At 42.1% G+C, this 11,812-nt stretch overlaps 1 protein-coding gene across 1 annotated transcript; it reads right to left on the bottom strand.

Moving 5' to 3' along the window:
• Nucleotides 1–3,065: 3,065 nt before the first annotated feature.
• RASD2 (RASD family member 2) lies at nt 3,066–10,805 on the bottom strand. Its single transcript, XM_058022472.1, has 3 exons — nt 10,594–10,805; nt 6,863–7,142; nt 3,066–5,352 (listed from the first exon to the last, which is right to left on the bottom strand). Exons 2-3 carry the CDS (start codon nt 7,131–7,133, stop codon nt 4,823–4,825), a joined length of 801 nt encoding a protein of 266 aa, XP_057878455.1. The 5' UTR covers nt 7,134–7,142; nt 10,594–10,805; the 3' UTR covers nt 3,066–4,822.
• Between the last annotated feature and the right edge of the window lie 1,007 nt (nt 10,806–11,812).

Raw genomic sequence — 11,812 nt, 5'->3', positions numbered from 1 at the left:
TGCAAAGCAGCTCTGGCTGTTGGTCTTTGTTTCTCCACATAAGAGAAACTGAAGGGAGGAAAATTTCCCATGAGGACTCAGAAGTGAAAGATCTGAGCAGGGCAGAGCTCCTGCTACTCATCTCCCTCCTGCAAATTCCCTGCTCTTTCTGAGTGCAGAGAAAAGGCTGTTGCTATAGAAACCAGTGGGGAAAATGTACATTATATCATGTTTTCTATACTTTTTCAAGGAGATCCTTTAATCTGAGCCTGCCACTGTGTAATTTTACAGAAACAATAATGCCAATAAAGCCCCTGAATGTAACAGTGATTTCAAATCAAATTAAATAATCATCAGTTACTTCAAAACCACTTTTTCTTGTAACCTTCTACCCTAGCCAAGATACTAAGACAGGGTTAGCAAAGCAGTCCATAATAAGGTAGATGACAGGAGAGTAAATCTAAGGCAAAAAAAGGTGTAATGAGAGGTGGGAGGGGGGTTCTACGCAGCAGTAAGCAGCGGCTAACATTTGAGGAAGGAAAAGAAGGCTAAATAAAATGTCTTCTTTTTGAGTTGTGCGTAGAGAAGCGTGAAATAAAGATGAAAGGTACATTTTATAGCTTACATTCTAGCCTATCTTTTCGATTATTTACCTGGACAACCTCCTGTGGCTCACCCTTTGTGAGCACCGTTTTGAAGCTCTCTTCTGCTGCCCTTTAAAAAATTATCCCACCATTTCCTACTTGCCTTTGTGAAAGACCTTTGACCTCTCAAACAATCAGACATATTGGACCCCAGGGTCTCAGGGAGACAATGCTCTTTGTGAGGCTGCATCATGAAAGCCTCTCTAACATCAGGCTGGCCTGGTGGCAGCAGCTCTCCTGGGGATCCTTCAGAACAGAAGCCTAATTTAATCCTTTGGATGTCAAAACAGGCCTTCATTCTGTCCTCTCCACCCTCAGATTGTTTTTTACTTAATTCACCAGGATCACTATTTCCTTCCTGATTAGTTCTGACCCTGTGACTTGATTAGATTTTTGCCAATATTTATAGTAGCTCCTATGTGTTGATTGGTAATTTCTTCAGGACAAGGACTATCTTGCTGTGTTGAGCAATATAAAAAATAAATCTTAGTCCTGTTCCAGAGCTGTGATTGATCCTCAACTGGGTCTCTGCTTGTTGTCCTGAAAGTAAATACACAAAAACCCTAAGCAAGGCTTTGCATCACTAGCGACAGGGTTTATATACTGCAATGTAGGATGAGGTAGCTGTGGGAATAAAGCAAATTAATTACACCAGGTAAGACCAAGTAAGGGTACTCTTAGCATCTCTTCCAGACAGATTCCTTCCTCCAGACCTGCCCTTAGTCCTGTGCATTTTCATGACTTCTTGGGTTGCAGTAAGTTCCATGCAGGTTTCTTGAATCTTAAAGGAAAAAAAGAAAAAAAAAAAAAAAAAAAAGAAAAAAAAAAAAAAGGAAGAAAAAAAAAAAAGAAAAAGAGGTGGTTTCTCTTTTTGGTGGTGCCTCTGGGACCTGGCTGTAGGCCTCTTCTTGGCTTCTTTCAGGGCCTCACAGTTTTTGAACACACATAATAAGAGTTTCCCATGAAGATCTTCCCTTTTCTGTTCTATAGCCAGATGCATTCAGTGGTTAGCAGGAAAGAAACAATTCTTCTTTCCTCTTCCTGCCTTGCCTTATGTCCCCTATGCAGGAAGGTAGCCTTGCTCTCTGCTTCCCAGTCCCTGACCTTTCCACAGAACATAATGGCTGCTAACTGTGAATAAACAACTGATACACATACTGTCTGGTTTAGGGGCTGTAAGCACTTTTAGAGCCCAAATAAGATATAGATATTAATAGAATGACTGTAATGATGCAATAAAAGAAAAAAAAAATGTCCTCAGGAGCATGAAAATCTAACTTCAAAAGCAATTACCATCAGTAACAAAATGCAATGAGAAGACTAGGATTACTTTAATAAGATTATCTGCTTATTGCCATTTGTTTTTGTGGGTGACTGTAATGCTGCTTCACCTTCATTCCCAGCCAGTTTCTCAGATGCCTCTCACCTTGAGCATTAGCTGGCCCAGCTGGACTATGCAGCTGGAGATCACTGGCATTCCTGTGGCATCCAGCATATTGTGAGCACCTGCTCTTTGGTCTTCAGCCTCCCCTACACTGGTGCCTCTGTTGCCACTGCAATGTTGCTTTTCAATGCTGGGTGGCTTTGTGTCCATGGTGGAAGAGGCAGGAATAGGAGAAGATGGAAGGGTGTGGAAATCTGGTGTCTTTGTGGAGATGGAAAGACTGTGTTTGTGGAGGTGTGGAAAAGTAAGGAAAATAATGGTAAGGTCAGTGTTATAAGACAAGGACAGAGACTTGATGTTGAAGACTCTTTAAAAGTTCAGCTTTATCCTGCAGGCCTGGGAGAGCAGGTGCAGGGTCAGTAAGGAAGTGCATGGTCTATAGGGCAAGCAGTTCTCATTTAGTATTCCAGGGTCCCTTAACCCAGTCAATATCCATTATTTATGCCTTTCTCATTCCAACTTCAAACCCACTCCATGTCCTTGAGGCACTTGGGTGGGGAGTAGTCGGGTGGTGAGGATGTGCTCAGAGGGACCAGGACTCACAGAAGTGGGAGGCACAGATGGTAACCTGGAGAGATTGCTGAGATAAACAGCAGAGTCTCTGCAGAGACCACATTAAATTGCACCAGGGATCAACACGACAGCTCTGTGCAGGGAGGACAGAGTTGTTGTTCTCTCATTTTGGAGGCAGCTTAGGGAAAAGTAACTGTCTGCCTCTGCAGATATCTGTATATATAAGTTAGTGGTCAAAAAGGTGATTGATGGATAGATATGGGTATAGACTCAGTTCTGTTCCGAACAGGAAAATGTGTAGCCCCTGGCGTCTGGAGGACATAAAAGGCTCTTCCAGAACTTAGTGGAGAACTAATCAGGGCTCTCAATCCAGAACTCACTTACCTAGATTCACCTGCACAACATAAACACAGGACCTTCCTCACAGTTCTTGGAGAAATTGTAAAAAAAACAACAGCAACCAAACAACCAAGCCAGGACACAGCTAATAAATAAATCAGGTTTAATCATAAGCCATATACATATTTATAGATAGGAAGGGAGATGTGGTCAGAAAGGTGCTGCCCTGGCAACAGGAATAAAAGAACAGTGTATTTTACCAATACAGTACCAATGAAGGGTGGAGTTGATAAATGAATATGGGACTTTGAATCCCAGAGGCTAATTTTTACAGACAATCATAATTCTTGGTTTCCTGTCAAATTATAGCACAAACTAGCTCACAGCTCTGCCCAGGACACAGCAAGGCAGATGCAGCCAAACACAGAACTTGAGGGTGAGGGAGGGACAATATATCTGAAGGTCTTTCTGAGGTATTTATAACATATATATTCTACTGTTGTTAACTGTCTCGGGGCCATGCTTTGCCCACAGATATGTGTGCACACATCTCATTCTAGTCAGCAAGAGTGGCAAGCTCACATTTAAGAGAATATATCCGACTTTGTGGGGGAACAGGAGCCAGAAGCAGAACAGGGAGAGAACTGAAGATAAGGAAGCCTGAGAAAGGAAAGAAATGAGTGGACAGCCCCAGATTTATCTGACCAGTCAGTTCAATCCTGTTTGAACAGCCAGGACAAAACTTCTGTTCTGAAGGACTTCTGCAGTGCAAATGATCAACCTTTACTGGACAGTGAGGGAAACCATGAACAAAATTACTAGAAGCATGTCAGCAGAAGAAATATGAAGGAGCTGGCCCTATAACCATTTAGTTCTTATTTTTGAAAAAGAATCCAATCCTGCCTCTGAAATGGTCTGATTCTATATATAAGCCTGGTCACTCTCAACTGATACAGGCAGAGAAAGGAATCATTAGTCCAGTGGCCAGAAAGGCAAAGAGTGACATTTGTATTATGAAACTCAGAATTGGTGTGGCTGCTTTGAGAAAAAACATCACACCAGGCTTGCAAAGCAGCCAAATGCATTGGCTTTTTGCAGAATAATTTCACTTTCAGTCAATGTATGTATTAGAAAGTGTTACAGATGAAAACCACCTTTCACTGGTAGAAAGCAGACACTGTTTAATATCAAATGCGCTTGCCATCTGATTTTGCTAAAAACTCACCCCCAGACAATAAAAAAAACCAACAAATCTCAAAAAAAAACTATAATACAAACCAACAATCATGTCAATGTCAAATGGTAACTGTTCCAACAAACATAAAACCAAATTCTTAATGCAGGTGCCCTCAGAAGTGAGTGAAAGTCATGCATCCATATATAGAGTCCACTCCCAATCTGGGAATGCTCAGTTAAGACTGCTGCTCTTTGAAACGCAAGTCCCACTTTTTAAAAGGAGAGCTCCACACATGCATGCACACGTGCACTTGGGCACACAGAGATACACACACATGAACACATATAACCTTCTCTCTCTTAGCAAGAGCTGCATGCTGGGTCACTGTTAATGCTGTGCATTTTTGATCTATTTTCTTTGTAATGATAAGGTTGAAATGTCTTCACTTCTCAGGACTCTATTTTTCAAACAAAAAGGGGAATGAAGAGGAGCTACATTACAAAGACAAAAAAATGCACTTGTATCTCAGCTGTATGATTATTCCCAGTCCTCTTCAAGGTTGATGTTATCTACATTTGTGACTCAGCAGAATCCACAGGAAGTTATCCTTTCTCCCTGTTAGGTTTTCTCAATAAACCCCATGAGCCTGTTCTTTGCTTCCACTGACCATTTTTCTTTAAGGCACTGCACGTGGACGTTGTCTTCAGACAGAAGCGCAAGCCTCCTTCACTGGACTGTGCATTTCTCTCTCTCCCTGGACTGCCCTTCCCTGAGAACTTTTGATTTGATGTACTTCAGGTCACTGTTGACACTTGGCCGGCGAGCGAAGGGAGAGATCATGCCATAGGCATCCATGTCCTTGATTCGGCGCATCCGGAAGGATTTCTGCTGGAAAGTGTCACCATACTGGATGGAGATTTTCCTGTGGAGGGAAGGGCTCATCTCATGAGGTAGCTTGGCCATGCTGAAGAGGACATAAAACATCTCATCCACATTGGTGTTCTTCTTGGCCGACACTTCGAAGTAAGCACAGTTTTCATCACTGGAGACAAGATTCTCACCTTCATCAGTGCGTACCTTGCGGAAGATTTCACTGTGGTCATTTTTGTTGCCACAGATGACCATGGGGAGGTCAGCTGATTCCTTTGTCTTGTTCTTTAGGCACGATTTGACCTCAAGGATCTGTTGCTGGAGTCGCTTGACCTCATCAAAGGATTCTCTATTGTCCAGGCTGAACACCAGGATGAAAACATCCCCTGCAATTAAAAAATATATATACTGTAAAGGCTTGTTGGTCACAACCAGTTTCAGACGAGCAAATTTTTAAGAAGCAATTATTTTATTTCCATCTCCTCCCCATATTTTTTGTTTGGTCCTTTGGCACCTATTCACTCGGTTGTACTTTAGTTCTTCTCATTTAACTCCCCACATCTTTCTATAGTACTATGGAAAAGACTTTTGGTTATGATGTAACTCCAGTCATATCCAGTTGCATTACTAGTTTGTACTGGGCTTGCAAGTTATTGCCTGCCTTTATCTCTTTTGTAGACATGTTTCTATCTCAGCTCTGCTGCACTGCTTTTCTTTTTATTTCCTTTCATTTGTATCTCTGTGTAAAACACATCCTCTTCTGACACCAGAAAGAGTGGAGAGCTGGTAGCCACTCAGCCTTAACCCTTTGATTACACAATACATGAAGGTACACCTGAACTGAAGGTTTATGGCTAATCACTCCTGAACACCCAAGTCAGGAATGAGAGGTTTTTCAGCGCGCTCTGCTATCATTCTATTTCCTCAAAGAAGCAGATCATGAAAAAATAATACATAATGACACACATCCCCTGGCATTTCCTCTTGACATTTCCTGACTTACAATTCCTTGTAGAAGGAATAGAAAATAGAACTAGGAATAGGAAGTAGAAAATAAGGCAAATCATTGGCTGTTGAATGACATTTGTGTGGAACGTGCTAAGAGAGCTTTCAGGGACTAAAGCGTACATTTGCATCCCAGAAACTGGTTCTAGGACCTCATTGAATATGGATTTTAGCCTTGTCAGATGTGAATATCATGTTTCACTGGCCAGTTAGAAAGGTGGATAGTGAATCCAGAGAGGTGTGTTGTGAGCTGTGGCTGAATATATGTCTACTGTCACTTTTATAATTAAAAAATATATTTTACCTCAAACAGGAATGGCTTGACAGTGAGAAGGGGCAAAATGGTCCCACCATTTCCCCTTTTTTTGTCTTCAAACACATTTGATTAGATGCAGATTAAGGAGAAAGGGTAAAAGTAAAGCTATCCTTCTACTGGAATATTAAATCAAGGAAATCAGGCTGGAAATTTTCAGAATAAAAAAATCCTTGGGACTTTCTTGGTTAGAATTCCCTTCCTGTGCATTTTATATTTATTTTTCACTGTATGTGTCCTACAACAACATGCTTAATTTGCCCTTTGCTGCTCTTTATACCCACAGAATTGCATTCAGCCATTTATTTGTGACATCAGTAAAAGTACGAAGCAGGAAGGGAAGGTAGATGGATTAGGGAAAACCTCAATTTTAGACCTTCACCCACTGGACTTCTCTACTGTGGCTAATGCATTCCTTATAGTGCTGGGAAATGCCAGCCAGGAAATATGACTCTATAGAAATGCATCTTGCAGTAAATCAAGCAATCCCTTTAGCTATGTCCCAAAAACCAGCCATCCCCAGGCTACACATTTCAAGCTAATGTCTGTCCTTATGACCTTCCCCCTGACTTTCAGACCTGTTAGGATGGAAAGCCTCCTCATGGCAGGGAAAGGGTGATTCCCAGAGGTGTCCAGGATGTCCAGCTGATACATGTCTCCCCGTATGTTGTAGACCTTGCGATGGAAGTCCTCGATGGTGGGAGTGTACTGATCCTCGAAGCGGCCGTTGAGGAAGCGAGAGACGATGGAGCTTTTCCCCACCCTGGAGGCTCCCAGCACCACCATGCGGTACGAGTTCTTGGCTGGCACGTTCAGGTTGCAGTTTCCTCCAGACAGTGTCTTCATCATTGCTTGGTCCTGAAAGAGGAAATAGCAGAGTTGGAGGAAAGATCACAAAGCAAATAGAGGGTAAAATAAGGCAGCTCCTCACCACCTGCTTGCCAAAGAGCACTCTGGAGCACAGTCCTGCACAGCAGAGCAATCAGTGGTTCACACAGAGATTTTTTTCACTGGAAATGCTTAAACTTTCCAGTCTCATTTTCAGTGAGTGTTTTTTTGTTTTGGTTTTGTTTTGTTTTATTGTTTTTGTTGCTCTTTCTTTTCTTTTAAAGTAGTATAAAAATGAAGGCTTTTACACTGAAAATAACATGCTTTTGAATTATAATTTGCTGTCACATTTAAACATTAAGGGCTGAATTTATCAGCTGCTCTTCATCTGAGACACCAAGTTCCTTCCCACCATCTGTGTCACACATTTTACCAGATTTTTCAGTAGAACTTGGTTCTCATTTAGATACTTAAACATAGAGGTCAGATTCCCCAGTATACTACAGCCACTGCAGCTGCCATTAGAACCTAGATTGCTTCATGTGGTTGCCTAAATAGGAGCTGTGCTTAATACTAATTTTCTGAGATCAGCCAAAAGTCAGACAGAAACAAGAATCATGCTTAACATCAGTGCAAGCTAGACATCTCAGTAACTTTAAATGACTGGCCCCATGCAATATTAATTGCTGATGCAGGGAGTGTGAGCCACAAAACAGCACTGGCTAGTGATAAATTCAAAGATCTGTGCCTCCAGTAACCTTTTAGAAAACAGCTTTTAATTCTGCTGTTTGGCCTGCTAGTGTGGGAACTCCCTATAAGCAAACTATCATTGTTGCAGCAGGATGGCTGTCAATGGGTGGAACTGCAGAAACACTGATTATTTTTAGGAGCTCTAGTCTTTATACATGCAGATGTTGCAGGTGCCACTGGCTTTGCCAAGTACGGGTGCTAAGTACAAGCAGGAGAAAAGATGAAGGACAGCCATCTTAAATAGCTATTAGACAAGATTTCCAACCCATGACATCTAAAATAAGTCTAGAGACTCTGGAGACTGCATTTTGACATAGCACTCAGATGCAGGAAACTTTGGTAGGAAAGAAAAAGTGCTGCTCAGACTATTTTAGTGTACCAGTTCAAATGAACTGTGTGATGAAAGAAAAATACAGCCCCTGTGTGGGGAAAGCTGACTGTTACAGCAAAGGAGGCACACTTTGGACTGAGTTTATTTTGGTTACTATGTTCTTATTAAAGAATATTCAAGTTCTCACTGTGCCATTTATCTAACTTAGGTGTTGTTTATTTAATATTACAATGCAAGTACTTTATGTACACAGAAAGATAGTTTCTGGGTCCAGATCTGGATTCCTATCTTTCCCTTGAGTGACTTTTATCTCCAAAGCTTTTATGTACCTGACAATTATCTCAGGGAAGAGCTTAAAATATTTTACTTTGTTTAACATGTGCTAAGCGCCAAAGCAGCAGTGAAAATACAGTCACTGCTAAATAAAGAAGTCTCTGGAATTCTGATCCAGCATCATTACAAGCGCTGTGCTATAGCCCAAGGAAACAGCAAAACATGACTATTTATTATTATTGCCATAATTTGCAGCACAACAATGGCATATTCAGCCCTACCTAATGCACAAAAGAAATGCAATGGTCTCCTTGGAGTAGCTTATACTCTGAATTACATTCAGAGGGCAGGACAGCCTAATATTAGAGCCAGATAAATGCCAGAACACAAATGGCATTTTTTTTTGGATGGACACACACATGCAGAATTATGGTACTGTTGGGATTACTGTGGCAGAAATGACAGCAAGGAGCACAGCTGGTATTTGAACTGGATTCTGTGTTCTATTTACCACAGGACCTATCTCCAATAGTGCAGAAATACCATATTCAGTCTCTGAAACACTGCCATGTACACTATCCCTAGCCACTCCAATACAGTTTTGCATCCATGGGCAGAAAAAAAAAGCTTATTTTCACCCTCTGAGGCTTATTTATTTGGCAGAGAAGAGCAGGGAAACAGATGAGTTGTAAAAGCTACAAACTACTTTACCACCCAGGATGAGTATCTAGAGGTGAGGCAGCTCTCCAGGCCGTGATGGACCGGTGTAGCTGCATGAGGACAAGTGGATTGTGTGGTTTACACCTGCTAGAGAGCAGTTCTGTACAATTCAGTGCAAAAGCATCTGGGAGAGAGCAGTTATGCATTTTGAGCAAATGCCTTTTATGTCCTGTACAGAACATGCATGCTGAGGAACCTGATCACTTTACACTGTCCTTGTTCCACATGTCAAAGCATTCAGTCAAGAGGACTCCTGTGCTTTCTTAACTGCATTTCATTTCCCTCAAAGTAAAATATACTTTCCAGCATTTCGATTTGTGGAGTTGCTACTCATCACCTCTGCTGCAAACCTGACTCAGAGCGTGCCACTGAACTGGTAGCTTACATTTTTGTTTTGAGCCTTCTCTTCTTATCCCCTCCGTTCAGTTTTTCTCTAGTTCAACACAGTTTGTCTCCTTTCCTCCTCAGAAAAAGAAATAAAACTTCAGCCTTGACACCCAAGAGTGGCAGGGTGGAGCACAGGGGCTCATACAGTGAAAAAGATTTAAGACAGTGGAAAGGAAACGGAGAGACACCACATGTTCATGTACTAAGTAAAGAGAAATCAATCAGAAGAGAATGAGGAGACAAACAACCTCCAGCTGGTTTTAATCTACATCTTTTCCTTCCAGTTTATTAAATGCTTAAGCATAGATTAATTCTCGGTGGTACCTTCTGCTTTATGTACTGGCTTGATGTTAGAAAGTTTATATTGGTACAGTGCAGGGATTTCAAAATGTTATAGAAATACAGGCAATTAATGTTATCTCTAAATAACACTAAATGAAGGGAAAAGCTCATTTGCCCAGAGAAAGCTGAAACCACAGTCCAAAATCAGCATTAAACTCCATTTCTCTTGACTCCCTGTGTTATCCTCTACCAGCTAAGCACCACTTCTCTTTTTTTAGGCAGGCATCAGAATGAATGACAATGAACCTGCTTTTGTATGCTCTGGAGAGCACTTGTCTGAATACCGGTGAGCTACTGACAAATTTGAGCCTGAGCACCTGTAGGGAGATACCTAAGGAAGATATTCTTTATTCACCCTACCCAGAGCTATTGCACCTTAGATCTCCACCCTCCCATTAGGGTGTATGCTCTCCCTACAACTCCCCATTCATGAACAGACTTCTGAACTACCTCCCTTGCACTCCTCTGTCTTCAGCTGCTGGTTGTGTCTCTGCCGCCCCAGGTTAATCATTGCACCCAGCTAAAAAGGACAAGACAGACACAAACTGTAACATGCATAACAGACCTGTCAGTTCTTACTCACTGCTAGTGTCCCTGTCGTTTTCATGCACACCAGAAATCACTCCTCTGGCATGTTTGTTTCCTACTTTCACCCCAAACTCCGTGCTGATTTCTTACCTCTCTTTCCCAGGAGGAGCAGTCCTGGGTCTTGGTGCAGTCGATGAAGCTGATAATTTTAATCAGAGGTGGCTGCTGTTGTAAAAGGCTGTTGTTCTGTGGATCCCACGCTGCTTGTTCTGGGCTCAGTTGTTCTCCAGTATTTCCCAAGAACTTAGCAGGATTGGGAAGGACCGCAGGGCTCCAGAGGGCGTTCCCCCATGGATGTAAGTACTGGATCAGGCAACGGACTTAGGCTAAAGAAGAGTCTCAGAATGGTGGCAGTTTTTCCCTTTGGGCAGATGAGCTCTTTTCCTCACAGGCTCAGTTCAAGAAAAGGAGAGGCAGAGTCTCTCCCTCTTTCACTGCCTTTTCTTGCAAGTTGTACTTTGTAGGCTCTACTGTGGGGAAAGAATTTCAGGAGCAGCACCTACTCGTGCAGGGTAGTGGGTGCATCCAGCTGGCCCACCCTGCCTCTGTGCTGCCTCAAATCCTCTGCAGAAAGATCAGGGTCGGCATGGAAGTTGGCTTTGGTGACCCTATGCTTCTCCAGATCTTGCCTGGCTCATCCCTTCCCACGGGCTTCTTTTCTTCTGGTCTGAGATTTGCTTTAAAATATTCTCTCTCTAGGATAAAAGGGGCTTTTCTTTACATTTGCCAGTTAAGTCTTTTTGCCTTCCCTCCCTGCCCTTCTCCCTCTCTCTCTCACAACTACTGGCAAATTGCAGATTTTCCTTCTGTAGGACTCACAGATAATTGGCTCAACTCCTCCCTTGAAGTCAGTGTCAGACACAGGGGAAGGAGGGGTGCTGAGGGGGTGGGATTTTGTGCTTATTGGAAAAATCTTTTCTCCTCTAAACAGAAAGTTCATGTGCATTGCAGACTGCACATTCCCTGTCTTTCCACCAGAGACCTGTATGTATGCATTTGTGGGGAATGAGTTAGTGTATGCGTATGAGGGACACAGAGAATTCATTTACTTAGCAAGCTGCAAATTCATAAGCTGTTTCTAAAAGCTCTGTACTTCCCTGCTGGTTTTTTCTGTGAGACAGCAGCAGACAGACTCAGTCCCCAAGTAAGGGCTTTCTGTCCATAATTTCTGTAAATCTTTTGCTGTATGGAATGCTTTCCCCTGTTTGCTCAACCTCAAGACATTTACGTGGTTTGTTTAAGAAATAAGAATAATTTGTAACTGTTATTCTTTCATTAATATTTAAATAAATGAAAACTAAACTAGAGA

Source organism: Melospiza georgiana, chromosome 4 (assembly GCF_028018845.1).
Source record: "Melospiza georgiana isolate bMelGeo1 chromosome 4, bMelGeo1.pri, whole genome shotgun sequence".
NCBI lineage: Eukaryota > Metazoa > Chordata > Aves > Passeriformes > Passerellidae > Melospiza > Melospiza georgiana.
Note: the sequence above shows the minus strand (reverse complement) of the source record. Positions and strands in the feature narration are given on the sequence as shown.

Excerpts from the sequence above, each read along its gene's own strand:
- RASD2 (XM_058022472.1), bottom strand. The coding sequence starts at position 7,133 with ATGATGAAGACACTGTCTGGAGGAAACTGCAACCTGAACGTGCCAGCC. Across the intron at positions 5,353-6,862 it reads GAGGCTTTCCATCCTAACAG|GGGATGTTTTCATCCTGGTG; the intron begins GTCTGAAAGTCA and ends TTTTAATTGCAG.